This window comes from Filicampus tigris, chromosome 5, assembly GCF_054856515.1.
Source record: "Filicampus tigris isolate MCC_2025a chromosome 5, RoL_Ftig_1.0, whole genome shotgun sequence".
NCBI classification, from domain to species: Eukaryota; Metazoa; Chordata; class Actinopteri; order Syngnathiformes; family Syngnathidae; genus Filicampus; species Filicampus tigris.
In genome coordinates, this window is record NC_141221.1 from 23,176,910 (window position 1) to 23,197,144 (window position 20,235).

Here is a 20,235-nt window from a genome sequence, read left to right on the forward strand (position 1 = left end):
AGCCTGTGTGTGTCTATGTAACTACTTGTGTGCATTATTCTTGTCACTACAAACAGATGGAGGGATCAACTGCATACGAGCAAAGGGGATCCCAGGAGAATGGAGTGAGAAGTGCACATTACAAGAGATAAGTGCATCCATGGCTGAACAAAGACAAGGGAGATGGTGGTCTGTAAATGACGCATAAAAAAAAAAAAAAACTCTTCTCTGCAACACATGGCATATCAAACCAACAAAGACAAGGCTGCTTCAAAGTTGCTGCTCTGCTGGAGAGAAAGTGGCCCCTCTGACATTCTGAAGTGAATGGACAGCAAAGGCACTTGGGCCTAAATGCAGGGGTATGGCCGGAAATTTTGGAGTGGTGTGGCCATGATGAAAGAACACCTCAATGGGGCGCGGCCAAGTACATCATTCTTTATCATAGCATCCACAGTCAGGATTACATGAAATCAAATTAATACATATCGAGACCAATGCCCATCACACTCATAATCAAGCAAGCACAAGTCTAAAAGCAATGTTTTGCTAATTTTAGTTAATTTACTTGATAATGTCATTTTCTTTGCTATTCTCATAGTCTACCGCTATCTCATGCACTGATTTGCTAGTTAACATCCACTTAGTGAGATCAATTGTCACTGATGGCCAACACCATTCCAACCATATCTAAAAAGCACAATGACGCAAAAATCTCTAAATTCATCACAATTCTAAATTCTAGGGATGCTGCTAGGCATAAAGATATATAAATAAATAAATATATATATATATATATATATATATATATATATATATATATATATATATATATATATATATACACATATATGTGCATCAACCATGACTAGTGATGATGGTATGAGATACAATAACTTCTCGGCCATGTTGTTTGCTCGCTATTATGTAAAAGTAATGCTTTTGATTGATATTGACTGTAAGAATCTAATGTTCTTGACTGAAGCCAGATTCTTTTAGAGTTTACGTTCAATTATATATATATTCTTCTATATTCTATGCAGTTAATATAAATAACCTGTGGCACAGTGTCAAGCGGTCCAAGAATACTGCATGTCTGCAATGTCTGCATCTACAGTATGTCAGAATGGCAGAAAAATCACAGATATCCAAATTTTACGCTAGGTAGATGCGAGGGTGGCTGGGGAGTGACAAGGGGTGGCCAGGGGAGCCATGTAGCTCCGCACCTGTCTAAACGGCAAGCTGATTATCGAAAGCATGGTCAGTGTTTCTGATTTTTGTAAATGTCATTAAACATTGGAGACATTGACTTGTGCAGTGTAGTTATGCACGACTATGATCTATTCATTAATCCACCCATTTTCTTTACCGCTAGGCCTCATTAGGTTTGTGGGTGAGCTGCAGCTGATCTCAGCTGACATTGGGAAAGATGCAGGTATGCTAATTGCCAGAGCTGGGCATACAGCCTATCAATCAATCAATCAATCACATTTTATTTATATAGCACTTTTCATACATAAAAATGCAACTCAAAGTGCTTTAAAACATTCAAAGCAAAACATAGAATTATCTTCAATGTGACGGACCAGTCCGCCGATGCGCCTATGACGGACGCCCATTTTCTAAGCGATAAACAATAGATGGGAAACTTTCAAAAAAAAAAAAGTCGGACTAAGCATAGTCTGAAGCCCATTTTTTCCATCTTTGCAATCGGCCATTTTTGATTTATTTCATTCTATTGAGAAATGAAAACGCAAAACCATAGCCTCACATTATGAGATCCCCCAACACCATGAATATTGCTGATCTCTTTTTGTCAACAATGATTCCTTGAGCCTTTCTGTTCAGTTTGACTGGACATTGCACGTGTTCGTATGAGTATTTTGCGTTTATTATCTGTATACAGGAGAGGCATTGCTGTTGCCTTCTGTCCGCCATTTTTAGGAAGCTGTGACAGCGCCATGAGTGTCTGCTGGAAAGACAGCACCATCTTGTTGTTCGTGGCTGTATAACACCTCTGACGTCTGCGTTTGCATGTCAAGATAGAAACGTGGACTTAATTGTTGGGAGCCCTCGGTTTCTGAAATAATAATGATAATAGTAACAATAAATAAATAAATAAATAAAAATCAACCAATTGATGGTACTGTGGTGTTTGCTGGCATAATTCCCCCATGGAACTAAGGGTTGAGGGTTATGTTGGGGGACGAGGTGTTTTTGTGAATGCAACTTCCGTTTGGTTATTGGTTTCGTTTTCCCTCGAGAGACATGTTCAGTAAAGGCTTTTGTGGTACACTTACGGTGTCGCCTTTGCTTCGACACCACAGTACCCTTAACTGGAATTTTTTTTTTTTGCACAACCTTTTGGGGCAATTACTGCAAATGATTTTTGTAACTTTTAATGAAACTTCTACACCTCTCGCAGGTATTTTGGACCACTGTTCATGAGACAAGGCCAAGACCTTTGAAGCTCAACTGAGACAAGGCCCAGACTGTACAGATGCTAGTCATAAAATTAAAATATCATGAAAAAGTTTATTTAGTTCAGTAATTCCATTCAAAAAGTGAAACTTGTATATTATAGTCATTCATTACACATTATTATGACAGCAAATGAAATTGATGAAAACTAACAACTCATGAAAATATCAAATTCAGTATGTCAGAAAATTTGAATATTATGCAAAGGTTCAATATTGAAGATACCTGGTGCCACACTTTAATCACCTAATTTACTCAAATCACCAACAAATGTTTTTAAATGGTCTCTCAATCTCATTGTGTAGGCTACACAGTCACGGGGAAGATGGTAATTGACGCCTTGCACAAGGAAGGCAAGACATAAAAGGTCATTGCTGAAGAGCAGAGCTGGGCATCACCTAACCGTCACAAAGTTCCCGTCTGCATATTTAGCTGAACCACGTGGTCCCAGAATGAGGTCGGATGGGGTACAGGGGACGATTATTTTACGAATAAGGATGGAGGGACGATGACGGAATGGTGCCCTCAAATCGCGGACGGAGGACGGACTGGCAAAATAGGGAAGAGTGGCCACCTCTCTTTTCTAATTAGGTTAAGTTAAATGCAGCCATCTACTAGGAAGTCTTAGAGCACTCTCATAACACTTGAGCAGTGCCACACACTGATCGACTCCACGCAACGCCACGTTGCTGCAGTAATTCAGGGAAAAGGAGCCCCAACTAAGTGTTGAGTGCTGTACATGCTCATACTTTTCATGTGCCTACTGTTCAGTTGGCCAACATTTCTGGAAATCTTTGTTTTTTTTCATCGGGTCTCAAGTAATATTCTTATTTTCACTAAATGCTAAATACTAAATTTGGGATTTTCATTGTCAGTTACAAACATCAGAACTAAAGGAAATAAACATTTGAAATGTATGAGGTCTGTGTGTAATAAGTATAATACACGTTTCACTTTTTGATTAAAATGACTGAAATAAATAAACTTTTTCATGATATTCTAATTTTATGACCAGCACTTGTATATATAGAACGCCCCACCCCCCACCCACCGTCCAAAAAAAAATCATACAAAAAAGAACTAGGGGTCACTGATTGTGTAGTGGCTCACACGCCTGAGTTGTGTGCGGGCAGCGTGGGATCGGTTCCCGCTCAGTGACCGTGTCTGTGTGTCCCCTGTGACTGGCTGGCGACCACTTCAGGGTGTAGTCTGCCTTTCGCCCATTGTCAGCTGGGATAGGCTCCAGCACCTCCCCGCGACCCTTTACAGGATAAGCAGTTTGGAAGATGGCATGGCATGGCAAAAGAACTAAACGACCAGAATTTCTTTTCATTACGTTTGCAATAGTGATTGGAAAATTAAGCTTCAATTTGCTTTATGAACCAGTTGTTGTCAGGGGCAGAGCCAGAACGTGGCTAATGGGTGGGCCTGGAAAAATCAGGGTGGGCCTGAATATTTCTCTCACTGAGCACAATCCTCTTGTCCCGACACATCGTATATTCAAATAAAATGACAAACTGAATAAGTTCTGATCTTCCATAGACAACCACAATCATGCCACTATACTATTCAATAAAATAAAAAACAGAGTGAAACACAAACTCAAAAATACTTTAATAATAATATAATTTACAAAAATGTTTAAAGTATATATATTTTCATGAATCTCACTGGGTGGGCAGTCTTGTCAATCTGGGTGGGCCTTTGCGCACTCAGGCCCATCCATGGCTCCGACCCTGGCTGTTATATTTTTTTGTCTCATCTACGGTAGATGGCACTCTCTGTTCAACATTGGGCTGAAAGTGCACTGACGTGTCATTTCTGAAACCCCTTTATTTAACCAACAGTGCTTAGCTGCCTAGCTGCCTCCTGAGACTGAACAAAACTTTTGCATAGCTAAAGGTCCAACACTACGACCAGTTGCCACCCAAATTCATATGCACATTCCTTCTTTTGTCCACTTCAAAATGTTGAAATTAAAAAAAAAAACGATCAGCACAATATTTTTGATTTTTGTGTAGATTATGTTTTTTTGCACACGTTTGATTTCAATAAATCCCAAATATTTTGCAGATCGCTTTTATATTTTCAGATGTTGACATGGACAAGAGTACTAATGTAAATATGAATTTTGGTGGTGATTGGTCACTGTTTCAGACACTAGGTGACATTAGAACGTGACCAACCAAGTCATGTTTCAATACTTGCCTCCCCGCTATGACGTGAACAGGCTGAGATGGAAAAAAAAACAAGGTAAGCTCGAAAAAGGGGGCGGGCCAATTGTGGTAAAGTTGATCACACAAAAAAAATGCTTAAATCACTACAGATTTGTCTAGGGGGTGAATTTGAGTGCTGTCGCATTTTGAACCTACAGACCTATAATATAAGTGCATGTTCAAGCCCGTCCAAGCGTCCGTTTAAGTCATTGCTTGCTCTGAACTTGACACCCTTTAAATGGGTTGACTGTCTCATGCTTACAAGTTTGAAGACACCTGCGATGCTAATTAGAGGACATATCTTGGTGGAACGTCCCTCTGGTCAAATTATCTTCAATCCATTGTTGCACTACCATCATTTTTGCTGAGGCCTGCTTCGTGAGTTTATCTTTTAAAATAATCCTGTTGAGCCACAATTCAAAAGAAATGTCTGGTTGTCACTGGTGGTGAATTTCCATGTATGTATTTATTTATTTATTTGTGTGTTTTCTTGTTTGTTTGTGTGTTTGCTTGTTTGTTTGTTTGTTTGTTTGTTTGTTTGTTTCTTTCTTTCTTTCTTTCTTTCTTTCTTTCTTTCTTTCTTTCTTTCTTTCTTTCTTTCTTTCTTTCTTTCACTAAAGGGGAAGCAAACCCAAACATATGTTCTATGCAAGCCCAATAGTTGAATTGTGATAAATATTGTGCTTGTGGAATAAGAGTTGATCCACCCGTTTTTAAAAATGTGTTGAAGGGGAAGTCAAGTAAAAAAATTATTAAAAATAATACTGTATGTTCCATGTTCCACTAGTCTAAACACTGTATTCTGATTAATATTGTTTTTCTGGAGTATGAATTAAGAAGAAAAATCCACCCGGTTTGTCCATCTCAGGCAGTGGCCATTTTGCCTTCTACTGCCACATACGGTCAACTGAAAATGACATCGCAGTGCCTGAGGGTTCATCTTGCAAACGTCACAGCTCACCGCTTTTCTCGGTTTGGTCATTTGATCACTTCTGGTTTGTTTATATGCTCTGTTAACCTTAACTGAATGAATCCAATATTTGTGGTGTCTCTTGACAATGTCCGTTGGTAACTGCATACAGGCTATGGAGGATGTGCTTGTTAGTAGCAGCCAAAAGCTACTTTTGCCATCCTGCTGAGTCACTGTCAGCCCACGCGCCGCCCCACCTCTTCATCTGGAGCTTTTGTCACCACCACTCACTGCAAAGAGGCGAGGTGCAACACTGCATACTGTCTCTGGTTGTAATTACCTTTGCTTTAGTTGGTCAACCGTTCTATTTTAGACCTAATGCCTATAAACCAATCAAAGCTATAAATCAAATGCATTTGTCCACATTATAGCAACGCCCACAGTGGGTGCATGATAATAATCTAAAATAAAAGTGAGAATACGCCAACATGATGATTATATCAATAGTGTATACAGTAAGTGTGAAGATTATTTAGGCATATGGGGAAAAAATGACAACAATGAGACTTTGGTACCTCCTAGTGGATAAAATGTGTAGGATCGGTAATAAAAAGGACCGAGACAAGGTTGATAATTTAAGTAAGGTATATTGGATATGTTTTCAAAAGTAGTTTACAGTGACTTTGCATCAGCTCATTTGATTGTATCGAGGTGGCAACGCCGCAGGCTGTGTGTGTGTGTGTGTGTGTGCAGGGGTGTGGTGTAATCTCCACAGCAGTTTGGATCAGCACCAAGGCCAGAGACAGATGAAGGCAGCACTTCAATGTCACACGATGACTGAATATTATTGACGCTATGACCTTGGGGTTACAATAAAGAATGAATTTGTGACGCTTCGTGTAGACACTCGCTGCACTTATATGGTACAATACTGCGAGATACCGACAGAAATGTTGGTTGACGATAATAATCAACAATCAAGTGCTTGGCCGTGCACTTCCCAGCTTTAACAGAAATACACGCGCGTTTTCCAGTGGAGTGTGAGAGCTCATCATAAAAGTGTTCGTCTCAATGCAGAGGTGAGGATAGGAAGGGGTGGGGGCAGACTGCAGTAAGAAAACACACCCCGGCGCACAGATGTGGGCCTAGCTCACATCGATCCCATTTCTGCAAGGACAGCAGAAAAAAGGACCAAAAGCAATCCAGGGACGTCAAGTGTCCTGGTGGAAATAAGAGAGTCCTTTATTTTTCTTTATCATCACCTGCTTGTAATGGCATGTCATCACAAGTGAATTATAAATTCACACACGCGCCTCCCAAGAGTTTTCTTTTGTCGAGTTGCATGTCGCTGTTTGAGTGACACGGCGGCGCCGAATGAGTGAATTCTTGTCCCAAGAGGGTGGAGGTATTCTGCATGGGGTAGCAGGTCCCCTCCCGCACCCATCCATCCCAGCAACCGTTGTTTCTGCGTCAGATGATGCGCAGGCGCCCCTCCCTATAAAAGTACCTGCGTGGAACTCGACCACTGCAAGCACACCGCGCTTGAGCTCACGTTGTGTCTCACGCTCTCACGGGCTTCACTTTCACGGCTCAGCAGACACCAGCAAGTGGACAAGAAACCATGAGCTACTCCACTGATATGTATAGCAGCAGTTCCTATCGGAAGATCTTTGGCGATGCCCCGCGGGCCGGCCGTGCGGGGATGGGCATGAGCAGCAGCAGCAGCCCGTCCCGCGTGCACTCCTCGGGGTACCGCAGCCGCACCTACGGCTCCCCCTCGGTCATCTCGTCCAGCAGCTACCGCAGGACCGCCGCACCCGGTCGCGTCTTCTCCTCCTCCATGCAGGACTCCCTGATGGACCTGAGCCAGTCCACGGCGGTCACCAACGAGTTTAAGATCATCCGAACCAACGAGAAGGAACAACTGCAGGGGCTCAACGACCGCTTTGTGTCCTTCATCGAGAAAGTGCACAACCTGGAGCAGCAGAACAAAGTTCTCGAGGCGGAGGTGACGATGCTGCGGCAACGCAACAGCGAGCCGTCGCGCCTCCACGAGCTCTACGAGCAGGAAATCCGCGAGCTCCGCGCGCGCGTCGAGGAGCTGACCCACGAGAAGAGTCAGATGCACCTGGACTGCGTGCAGATGAACGAGGCTCTGGAGCGCCTGCGGGAGAAACTCGACGAGGAGACCAGGCTGCGGGAGGAGGCGGAGAACACCTTGAAGGGCTACCGCAAGGACGTGGACGACGCCACATTGGCCCGCCTGGAGCTCGAGAAGAAAGTGGAGTCGCTGCTGGATGAGATCGCCTTCCTCAGGAAAGTTCACGAGGAGGAGCTGCAGGAGATGCAGTCATCCCTGCAGGCCACGCAGGTACGCGTCAACACACTTCTATTTAGTAGCGTTTGCAAACTTTACGAACTCGACCTGTATCAAAATGGCACTGCAGCATATAGCATTGTAATATTGTGCAGGTGCTATACATTGCCTAATATTGCATGCTGGAATGTAAATGAAACCACCCACCTATTTCTTATGGGGTTTGCGCAATTTGACTGCATTCTGTTTTATCGAAGTCATGCGCACCCAAGCCACTACGGCAGTTCACTACTTCAAATCCACGCGTGCATGGTTCCACCCTTTTGCAGCAAACTGTTATGGTGCGGTGACAACTTTCAAAGGTGGAAACTCTATCTATCTATCTATCTATCTATCTGTCTGTCTATCTATCTATCTATCTATCTATCTATCTATCTATCTATCTATCTATCTATCTATCTATCTATCTATCTATCTATCTATCTATCTATCTATCTATCTATCTATCTATCTATCTATCCATCTATCTGTCTATCTGTGGATATATACAGACACACACACGCACTATATACAATAACTGTACAATCATTGTCAGAGAGATATTCATAAAAAAAAAAAAAAAAAAACGTTTTCAGTTTAGTGCATCACACGGAGATGTGAATCCAACATTATCGAGCAGTACGGAAAGACAATTTTAAGTCGTGATTGTATTAATAATTCATACTTCTACGGGAACAAATGATTATCATTTGAGAGGAGGGGAGGGGAGGGGAGTGACAAAGGGGGGAATGCGCAGAAATAGCGCATCATCTAAGGGTGTGGTCTCCCCAAGACGCAGTGGTCAGGAAGGCTCCCTGACTCTCACTTCACACTTTCTGAAAAAAAAAAAAAGATATTTTATACATATGAAACAAAGTTTTGCAGCAGCAATATATTAAAAACATAAAACGTACTCCCGCTTCTGTTATTTCCACTCCTTTATCATATAATCAAGTATAAAACGAGAACAATTCAAGACTTTGATGAGTAATTGTAACTTATAGCGGAATCAATATAGTAGGAGACGGTTGCCAGGTGGATTTCTCCAGGGTGTTGCTCCTACCCTGCAAGCATTTTTTTCTGCCATGTAAGCTATTGACTGCACATCAGAAGCTTGAGTCAGCAGTTAATCATTCAGTTCAGTCCTCCAGCGTTCCACTCGCCAACAACTCAGCTCGTGAACACACAGATCGAATACACGATCACTTGCCAGTCAGGCGCATCTTGATGAACCAATGCAACAATCAATTACACCACTTAAACACTCCCAAATTGCAATTATAAAACCTGAATCAATAATGTCCTTGAAATCTAAGCAGTAGAAGCCTCTTCTGTGCAGGTGTCAGTGGAGATGGACATGAGCAAACCCGACCTGGCAGCGGCCCTGAAGGACATCAGGGCCCAGTATGAGAACCTGTCATGCAGGAACCAGGCCCAAGCAGAGGAATGGTACCGTTCCAAGTTTGCGACGGTGACCGAGGCCGCCGCTCGCAACCAGGATGCCATCAAGCACTCCAAGGAGGAGCTGACCGAGTACCGCAGGCAGGTGCAAGCCCGCACCCTGGAGATCGAGGCCCTCAGGGGCCATAATGAGGCCCTAGAGCGGCAGATTGCTGAGATGGAGGATCGCCATAACAATGAAATGGGAGAGATGCAGGTAGGTGCTAAGACTGCAAGTATGTTAAGATTCAGAAATACTACCACTGCACGGCGCAGCTGAATCAATCACCGGACAATCACCTCCTGATTGAAGATGTTCAACTTGACCATATGTCAACGCATGTGCTTATAGGATACCATTCAGCAGCTGGAGGCTGCACTACGCAGCACTAAAGGAGAAATGTCCCGTCACCTGCGGGAATACCAGGATCTGCTCAACGTCAAAATGGCACTTGACATTGAAATAGCCGCTTACAGGTGTGCAACATTCCAAACGATACCCTTATTGTCAGCAGCAGTGTCGTCTGTCGTGCAACGATCAATTCCCGTTTGTAGCAATGCGGCGAAAGGAGGCCTCATAGTCAACACTGTAAAAAAAACACTACTTGTATTTTTGGGCCTGAAAAAACAATTTAAGATGGAAAAACTTTAAAACATCAATTACTGACATTTATGGCAATATGAAATGCGGGGAAGTCAACATTTGTTCAAGGTGTATGTGCATATTCAAAATCTGAATAGATGCCAAGCCTATTTTATTTGTACAGCCCAGTTCACAGTTAAAGTTATTAAAAGTAATTTACACATTGAAGAAACCTCAAACAGAGGCACTATGGAACGACCGGTTGCCTTGGCCAGATAGCTTGCGGTGGAAAGAGTGGGAATGCGCGAGGGGCGGGGGGTGGAGTAGATAGAGGGAAAAAACAGAACAATGGGCACAACAACACTGTATCAACACGAATAGTCCAACTGTTACAGCAGTGAGGCAAGAATGTGGAATCTTGCAATATATTCATTTCATGTCATCGGCTAAGTTGTGTTACCCCACATTTTAGATTCCCCTTTTGTCATAATAGTTGTAACAAAGGTGATGATGTCATCTGTTGCACTGATCCTTGGGTTTATAGGAAACTGCTGGAAGGAGAGGAGTGTCGCCTCAGCTCCGTCGGTGGTGCCATGGTGCAGTCCGGTTACCCCGGTTTCTCCTACATGTCATCCCGCACGTACTCCCTGGGAAGCTACAGGAAGTCCAAGCCGGAGGAAGAGGAGGAGGAGGGAGACGAAGAGGACAAGGAGGACGAGGATGAGGAGAATGAGGAGGGAGAGGATGAAGACGACCAGGAGGGAGGTGATGCTGAGGAAGAGGAGGAGGAGGAGGAGGAGGAAGAGGAGGAGAAGCCAAAAGGGAAGGATGAGAAGGAGAAGAAGAAGGAGAGCCCCTCTGACAAGACCAGCAAGAACTAAACTGCTTGTGTCGTTTCATCATCATCAGCATTATTTCTCATTGTTCCTGCTTATAAGATATAGTGACCAATTACACACAAACACAACGTTCTGTTTTTCTGTCAGTTTAGTCTCTTTGCAAGCAGTTCCTGTAAAAGATGCCAAGTTTAGATGGGAGTGGCTTAATCAGCACATGAGTTGGATCCATCTACACTTGCTAAGATAGAACGATGCCGGAAATAGGTTTGATATCCAAATGGAGGTGATTTCCTCTATGAAAGCGACTAATGTGCCAATCACAACCAATAAGAAGAATCAAACCTTCAAAATAGCAAATGCACATACTAGCACACACTTAAAGACAAATGCACAAAGAATGACACAAACAGCCAGTCCAACTTTTACGGTGCTATTAGATTATGACGGATAAAAGTTGGCAGATTTGATTTTTTTTTGGTTGTAATCATAGCACGCCCAGCTCACTGCGTAACATCAACTTGTCATCCTGGGTTGTAAAACAGAATGAATTGCTTCCATTTGAGTCCAAAATTGTGTGTGACCGTGAGGGAACGATCTTCATCTCTGTCAACAGTGTCCCGTCCTCATCGCGTTCTTCCACGAGGAAAAAAAAAAGAAGAAGTCAGCATCCACACCATCAACCATCTATAGCCATTCACCATTATTTTTTTGAATCACAGTGTCAAATTGCAGCAATAATTGCAACTCTGAAAGTATACCTACATGCTAATGTCTTAGCACGGTGTTTTTATTTGCTTGAAGAAATTGGTAGTACTGAATTATCTTTGTGTGCTTATTTAAAAACGAAACCAACTGAAACACAAACTGCGTGTATAATTTATCACGACGACATTTTTCAAGTCTCATCCTTTGGATCCTTTTACCTGCTTCCTTCTTTGTGAGAACCAACCGTGCTATACTTGTCAGTTCTTCTACTTTGTCAAACAAACATGGCCGTACTTTTGTTGAATGTAGCATTGTGAGCACGGCTGAGTGGCAGGCAGCTGACAGTGACGCTGACAGCCCTCCACTCAGACTGCAAGTGGCAGATGGTTCATGGTTCTATGGTACGTACAAGGGCTATTTTCACCTCATCCTTTCATTGTTATACTTGTTTTTCATTTTACTCTGCTCCGAAGTGTTCGTAACGCCACCCTTGTCCCCACGTTCTCCTTGACAAATGAATGAAATGATAGGCACAAATGCATGGCCTGATTCTCAGCGCTTGAATGCTGTACCTGTGGTTTGGAAATCACGATTTGCTTGTTGTGTGTTCACTTTAAACTTGCCTTAACCATAACTGAAACTATAAAATACAACACCTTCTCACCCGCTGTCGTCCCTAATGCTGGGGTAGCAGAGGAGTACAGACACTTTTCCCATTTGATCTGCTTAGTACATGACTGTGACTGTACATGCTGCGAGCTCATGCAGTCATATTTCTCTCAAAGCCAAATAAAGCCATTTATTATCCAAACATGTACTACGACTTTTGCTCTTGTCATTAGCCTCTTTTGAATTGAAATAAACACGTACAAAGACGTGTAATGCATCCTTGCATGATTTGTAGGCATTACAAGGAGTCATTTTATGTCCAAATATGTTCATTAAAAAATTGCATTGTAATCAGCTAACACAGACCTGACCTGTCTTTTCTCTTCATCTCAACTGCAAAAATTTCCCTGCGGAACTTGGAACTATTTGACGATCACCATATATTCTCACGGTGCAAACTGAAAATGTTTCAAAAGGCTCTACACACGTTTGTGACATTGCCCAAAATTTTCTGGCAACACACAAGGTTGAAGGTTTCACATAAATGCCAGTAAATAGTTAAATGCTGTAATGCTACTGTTCATCATAGTAGTTCTTAACACTTTCTTAGCCCACTTGCTGGTAGCTGTGAATTTGGTTATTGGGTTACTTTTAAATATTTTGACCCAGCGGGTTGGGTTGAAGAATGAATTTGGGCGGGCTGAAGAGCTGAAGCTGGTTGCCAAAATTTTGTGCACCGAAGTTGAAGTAAACCTAATGTAACATTAGTAGAATAAGTTGTTAGTGACTGAATAACTCAGTGGGTAACTGTTGTGACTGTTGTCAGTTGCTATGCAGTTGCTTTGGTACTTTGTCACCTTTATGATGTCATATAGGATTGGGCATGTTTTATCTTTCAAGAAGGTATCCAATATAAATAAAGACTCACACCAGTCGATTGAATTTCTCGTCAGTTTTCTTTACCATCTCTGAAGCTCAGGATTCCTACAGTAATCAGATCGGGGCAGCTTTTCCATCCGAGACGGGCGAGGGCAGAAAAGGGGCGCGGTCTAACATGCAGCCCTCACATTTATACTGTCTTCAAAATGTAAACATAATGTGGGCTGGTCTCCTCCCTGACTGGCCCTGCCTATGGGGATAATCTTCACCAGCTGGTCCCGTGCTCAGATCAAGGCACGCTGACTCTGAAACTTTGAACTGATTATGTGATGTGTAATTCCAAATTTGGTTTTTGGTCAACCTGTTGGCTAATATAAAGCCATTCACATAGAGTCAGATCCTTCAGCCTGTTAGTGGAATAAGAGTTAATCCACCCCTGTTTAGCCATCTCAGGGGGTGGCCATTTTGTCACTTCTGCCGGCTGAAAATGACATCACAACTGCTCAGGGCTCAGCTAAGGACCAATCACGGCTCAGCTTCGGAAAACAGGTCACCTGTGATTGGTCCTTACCTGAGCCCTAAGCAGTTGTGATGTCATTTTCAGCCGACAGAAGTGACAAAACGGCCGCCCCCTGAGATGGCTGGAAAACGGGTGCATTTTGCTGCTTAACTCATATTCCACAAACGCAATATTAATCAGAATGCCGTGTTTCAATTTAGTGGGCCTGCTCAATTGACAATACGTTCTGACCAGTCAGACCCTGCAGACTCAGACACAATCCGCCAAGCCCTGCATTCTCGGCAGACGCAAGTAACTCCTCGACGAGGTGATGGACTCTAGTCAGAATCTTTCCACCGCTCTCAATTCACTGGCCGCCCAGTTGACACCCAGCGCTACCCCGCCGACGTCACCACCTACTCCAGTCCATCCGCCAACCTCCAATCAGGGAGTGAGCGTCTCACCTGTTATTGTTTTGCCTTTTCACCGGGAATTGACTCCATCACCCGAGCATTATTCAGAGGAGGTAGGAGCTCGTGGCAGATTCCCACAGAACTGTTCCTTGGTTTTTGAGCAGCAACCTAGTGCGTATTCGGATGACAGCGCCAAGTTGGCTTTTGTAATTAACTTGCTTCGGGGAAGAGCAGGGAGGTGGGCCTATTGGGAATCAAAGTCAGTGACTTAAAAATAATTTGCTTCATTTTCTTCTGATATGTGAAGTCTTTTTTTTTTTTATCAGCCCTTTATTAATCAGTTGTCTGGCAAATGGCTAATCATTATGTCAGGGCTCTCAGTCAGCTGCAGGCCATGCCATCGAATTCAGAATTGTGGCATCTGAGAGTGGATGACGCTGGACAAAAGACAGCTTTTGTTTGCAACTCTTCGAGGAGCTTCAAGATCAGCTGGCCACTCAAGATGAGCTCGAGTGTCTCGAGCAGTTAAACTCCCTTGTGATCCGGATTGACAATCGCACCAGAGAATGCCGCCCAAGTGCCAAAGGTGCCTGCCCTACCTCCCCTTGTGCCGCTGTTCCGCTTCTGGTCGCCTTCTGCAAGCCCAGAGAAGCCTTTTGCCGCGGAGGAAGAACCAACACAACTCGGATTGGGTCAAACATATCATACAAGTACCGGTAACTTGCTTTGGTGACCCCCGACAGGGAAAAGTAGCTTCTTCTTCTTCCAATTTTAGTAGCATAGGCTGATTACCTGTTTGACGGTTTTTCATGATTTTAAAAAGTTAAGGTTTCAATAACCACTAAAGCTGTATGTCACTAGAAATGAACTCTTTTGAGAGGATTTCTTAGCATGGCACAATGTGATTAGTTGCTTGTAGGGTTGAGTAAACGAGCCACCTCTTGAAGTAATGACATGCCAGTCATTTAATCCCCGCTGCTTTTCTATGAGCAGAGAGGGGAGGGGTGAGCTGTTACGCATATAGGAGGAGGAAGAGGTGGGAGGGATGGAGGGAGAGGAATGAGGGAGGCTTGACAAAAGAGACACTGTCCAAACGTCATCATACTTATGCGGATGCCTTTTTGCTCTATTGATTACTTTGCATTGAACTAAAATATATATTTTTAAAAACATGGTGCCAGTGCCCCAATGGCAACATGAGTAACCCACGGCTCTGTTCTAAAAATAGCTTGCCAATGATGGGACACTGTAACTTACTAAGAAGAATTAAAACAGAAGAAGAATGTTAATATTTATTTGTTTATTTATTTAAACCTTACAGGGGACACATTTCTTTTAAGATACCAAGTCTTTTATACTTTGTTTGAAAATAAAATAGATTGTGTTCAGTGGTTTGTCCATTGAAGCTGTTTTTATTAACCCCAAAATCTCCAAAAAAGGACATTACAGAGCTGTAATTATAATACAGCAATATTATAATTTGCAATTTACTGCAATATTTTTGCTCATAGTGAGCATACCATCAGAATATAATAATGGCCCATGTCTAGTAGGTAACTATGTTTTCCCTGTGCAATAACAATTTTTCTTTGCCATCCGTACGGACACTAACGTAATGTAAGATATAAAAGGTATGACTAAGTGACAATAAGATAAATGATTCTACAAAGCAAAAAAAATAATAATTGACTATATGCATGGAGTGGTGTGACATATGTCCGGTGAAATCTCATAAGGCATCGCCCTTTCTGGGAACGGCGGATGCCATTGTTTTGAAGTGGTTTTACTTCAGAGAATCTCTATCAACTGTCAACGCTTTGGCATATTTTTTCCTGGTTGCTTCATGGATGTGATTGCGTGTATTCGTCATGACATCGAAGAATAGGAGAGAGCACAGTACATAGCTATCACTGCTATGTGTCGCTAACTCCGCTTTGATGAGCAAGGAAGGCAGTGGCTTGTTAACGTTTGCAGGGATACATTTGTAGTTACAGAGAGTGGCATTTTTTTCCTGCTGATGTAATAATGCAGCCGTCAACCCCACAAAGACGCCGTTTGTTAACTAAAACTCCTACGGCCATCATTTTTGACAAACGTTGATGTGCTGTATTTACGTAAATTAACGATGTTCCTGGCCTTTCAACTTTTCCTGCGTCTGTATGCATACTATTCCCATGCTGCCATTCGATTTTGAGTTCTTATTCCTGAGCTAGGTTTCCATAGCAACCACTTTTCAGCGACAGAATTGATTTTCTTTTGGAGTCACCATGGCCAATAAAAACAGTTATACAGTAGAGGAATCATTTCATCTGTCTCAAAATGTTGACTGAGTCTATAGGCTGAGTCTAAGGATGATTGAGACAGCGAGTCCAAGCAACAGCAGCCTCCACCCAGTGAAGAGGAGCCTTACGGCGACACAGTTCAAGGTATTATTTGCCTAGAGTAAAATATTGGCTGTTAGAAGTGATAGAGGGGACAAGAGGCAGGCTCTGATGCTCCACCACCTAACGCGCACCCGTCTGCCTTGGAGGGCTGAAGGACGGGACAGGGTGGACTCTGGTGGTCCCGGGAGAGCAAATAGCTTACTGTCAGAAAACTGACCAATTTTATCAAAATTCACATGGCCATCGCTATGTATTCCCACTTCAACCTCTCAAAATATCAAAACAATCGCCACTGTATTTTGGATTTTATGGGCATTATAGAGGTTCACTACAGAGAGAAAGCTTAATGTGGCTTAATGTTAGAAAACTATGACCAATTGCCACCAAAATCCACATACACATCTCCACTTATGCCTACTTCAACCTCTGAAAATATCAAAGCAATCGAGACAGTATTTTGAATGTTATGGGCATTACCGTCTTCCTCCCCATAGTTGCACACTCAAGCTTAAAGGGGTATTCACCATAAGTGGGTATTGCACTAAAGTGTGCCGCTCCGTCATTCCCTGAGTACCCGTCCGTCATTCGTCAATAAAGTTTTACTTACCTTAAACCGAATCCTGTGTTACAATGTTGCCAAAGGTACAATCCTAGTAGATTAAAACACTTCCTAGTCCTTGCAAACAGAAATAAAGTAGAAATTACAATATCCATGTTTTTTCTTTGAATTTGTCTTCTTCTTCTGTCTTTTAGCAGTTGGCAAACAACTTTTGGTGCATTACTGACACCTTCTGAAAAGTAGTGGGCCTGCAGACTTTCACAGCCTACTTTTTCCACAAATGAAAATAGAAACTTAAAACTTAACTCACAAGAATTTCTCTGTAAAACTGTCTCCCACTCTCTCTTCCACTTCCGTCTGTGCTGAATCCATCTTTTTTTTTTTTTTTAAGTTTCCCGTCTATCGTTTAACATCAGCAAAACAGGCGTCTGTCAGTGACGAATAGACGGACCGGTCCGTCGGTCAGACGGAATGCCCACCTTTGGTATTCACCCCTAGCACACTCTTGCTCCACCCCTTACTAATATTTAAAAACCGCGCTCGAAGGGGGCGTTGCCTGGAGGACCATTAGAAAAGTGTTGGGCGTGGTCTGGCTGTGATTGACAGCAATTGTGAGTGACAAACTAAATAATTTCTACACAACGACAAGCCATTCTAAATAAGATAATCAAATGTTATGCTAATAAATCACTAACCTGAAAGTAGACATGAAGATGTTCACAAACGATGCTATTCCAATTTTAATTCACCGCGGAGGCGTGTACGAGACTGAGCCACTTGTGTACTCCACGGTGGACGAGTGACACGTCAAGATTCCGGAAGTGAAGTCAGGATTCCCCACTATAGCGGAGGACAGAGAGTTGAGTTCACATGCAGTGCTGAAGCTGGCTCCACACAGACGGTTTTTGCCCCAAATTCAAGATTTCAACTAACATGCACTAAAACGGTCTTTGGTCTTAGCTCTATTGCACCTATTAATGGACTTCACAGTGAGTTCACATTCACCTACTGATGGCGAAACATCAGGAGCAACGGGGGGTTCAGTATACCTTACTCAAGGACACATGAGTCCAAGGGCTGGGGATCGAACCTACAACCTCTGGGTTAGGAGACACACTCCACCACTGAGCCATGCTCCCACCAAAATAATGACAAATGGTGATGGAGTGACCAGAAACCTTTGCATAATCCAAAACTAGACCATTTGTTTGCAACACTAAGCAAAGGTTTGAACTTTTAAGTCAAAATAATGATTAGGACATGTAGAGAGCATTAGTAGACACCTGTTTATACAGTTTAGCAGCAAAAAAAATTTGATTTGGAGGTGAGTACCACTTTAATGTCAATGAGGAAAATGCGTCCAAAATATTAAGGCAATTATTTACATTTTTCAAAGATTGATGTGGGCATATGTAGAGATGCGCACATGAATAGTGTCAACAGGAAGGTAGGACCTAGGTTCTGGTACTGGAACTCAATCCAACAATATTCAAAATGGGTTGAAAAAGATATTCTGCCTGTGAAAATGGAAGTGGGATTGGCTGTTGACTAGTGCCAGGTGTACCCCACCTCTTGCCCAAAAGGCAGCAAGGAAAGGTTCAAACTCACTCGCAACCCTATGAAGATAAGCAGCACAGCATACGGATGGATGGTAAATTGAGGTTATTTTGCATTAAAATGCTGTAATCTGTGAATCTATATCGGTTGCATCTTTGTGTTCAATTTCATATCCATTGCAGTGGTGTGTAAAGGTAAAAATTCTGGTAAAACTCTGTCGTCGTTTAAACACTTCTTGGCCGAATTAATGCTTAACCACTGTTTGTTGTACTGTATAACAGATAATAGACTATATAGCGTTAATTGTTGAATGTTGCATCTTAAGTCCTTCTATATACAGTGGTAATAACTAAACTATTGCCTCCGAGTGGGGGCCTGCCTGCCCGTGTAACCCCTGGGCAGCAATCGATGTATCTTTGTTTATGGGCCGAGCAGCGTGATGGCTACTGGGTGTTAGCGTCACCTCATCTCAGCGCCCGCCTGATAGCTTTCTCCCTGATCTGAAAAATGAGCCTGACTCAGATGGATTGCAGTTGCAGCTGCCACTGACAACCACCACTGACATCTTAATCACAGCCACAGGATGTGTGTGTATGTGTGTGTGTGTGTGTAGGTGTGTGTGTGTGTGTGTGTGGGGGGGGGGGGTATGCGTGCGTGTGTGTTTGTTTGTGTGGAAGATTGGTATATGTGTGCATTTTATTTTATGAAATCATGACCGTGGATGGTATGGTAATGTCTTTGTCCATATTGTTTGCTTGCAATGGCGTGAAAGTAATCATTGTAATTAAGGATTGGGAACAATAATTGTTTTTTTGATGCATCGTTCGGCGTATTAAAAAGATTTTGAATCGATTCATAGGTATTAATAATCTATATTCAAAGTTTAAATTAAAAACAAATTAAAAGCATGCGCAAGTGATTAAATAAGTTTGTACATCAGATGTCTGTGCTAAGCTAATACGTGACAAGATGACGGAACAAGCAAAACCTCAGTGAAGTCAAAGTATGTAAATAAAACCATTGCTCTTCTTTTTTGCATGGACTATAAAATGTAAGCCAATGTAGTGACGCATCGGAATCGAATCGACGACGCTGTACCAGCGATTGAGTCTGGTCACAGTCGCATCAAGCGCATTTCTGAGGCGGGGCAAACCTGAGCAAGCAGAGAGCGGAATGAAATTCATCAGTGGAGTGGAAGAGATGTCAGAAAAAAAACTTCTCTTCTTTTGAAAGAAATTCTTCCAGTGCTGTCAGCTGTGGGGTTTTGATGACTCTACAGTATGTGTTTCTGCTCATTTCAAACTGAGTTAATAGGCCTCTACACACCAATCCGACCAATCACGGCTCACCTGTTTTCTGAAGCTGAGCCATGGTCGGTGGTTATCTGAGCCCTGGGCAGCTTCGGTGTCATTTTCAGCCGACAGAAGTGACAACATGGCCACCCTCTGAGCTAGCTAAAAATGGGTGGATGTCTCAAATTCCACAAACACAATATTAATCAGAATGCCATGTTCAGACTAGTGGGCCTGCATAGAACATATTCTGAAAAAAATATGATTGGGTTGACTTCCCCCTTTAATGCTGAAAGAAACAAACTATCGTCTCTTCTGCGCATTGTTTTGAATGTTATGAGGATGGACTTCTGCCGCCAAAGAGTGACGTTGCTCACGAAAAATATGTCACAGCAAATAAACAAATGTGATTTTACGGTTCTTTCAGAACCGGGGCCGAGCCGCGGTCGAGAGCGAGCTGTCCAGACTGATTTCTTTTGTGCAGAAAGAAAGTGTCTTTGCCTTGCCAGGCTACTAGCAATGGTCACCCCTGGCCAC

General features: G+C 42.7%; 1 protein-coding gene and 2 long non-coding RNA genes across 3 annotated transcripts; all 3 read left to right on the forward strand.

Moving 5' to 3' along the window:
• Positions 1-1,212: 1,212 nt before the first annotated feature.
• On the forward strand, positions 1,213-1,929 carry LOC147147807 (uncharacterized). The gene is made up of 3 exons (XR_015086812.1): positions 1,213-1,236; positions 1,352-1,411; positions 1,883-1,929. It is a non-coding gene; the product is annotated as an uncharacterized LOC147147807 (long non-coding RNA).
• Positions 1,930-2,259: 330 nt separating this feature from the next.
• Positions 2,260-3,374, forward strand: LOC147147808 (uncharacterized). Its single transcript, XR_015086986.1, has 2 exons — positions 2,260-2,401; positions 2,763-3,374. It is a non-coding gene; the product is annotated as an uncharacterized LOC147147808 (long non-coding RNA).
• Positions 3,375-7,085: 3,711 nt separating this feature from the next.
• On the forward strand, positions 7,086-12,474 carry neff1 (neuronal intermediate filament family member 1). The gene is made up of 4 exons (XM_086031439.1): positions 7,086-7,954; positions 9,279-9,596; positions 9,732-9,856; positions 10,507-12,474. Exons 1-4 carry the CDS (start codon positions 7,205-7,207, stop codon positions 10,841-10,843), a joined length of 1,530 nt encoding a protein of 509 aa, XP_085887565.1. The 5' UTR covers positions 7,086-7,204; the 3' UTR covers positions 10,844-12,474.
• Positions 12,475-20,235: the final 7,761 nt, after the last annotated feature.

Excerpts from the sequence above, each read along its gene's own strand:
- neff1 (XM_086031439.1), top strand. The coding sequence starts at position 7,205 with ATGAGCTACTCCACTGATATGTATAGCAGCAGTTCCTATCGGAAGATC. Across the intron at positions 9,597-9,731 it reads ATGAAATGGGAGAGATGCAG|GATACCATTCAGCAGCTGGA; the intron begins GTAGGTGCTAAG and ends ATGTGCTTATAG. Across the intron at positions 9,857-10,506 it reads ATTGAAATAGCCGCTTACAG|GAAACTGCTGGAAGGAGAGG; the intron begins GTGTGCAACATT and ends TTGGGTTTATAG.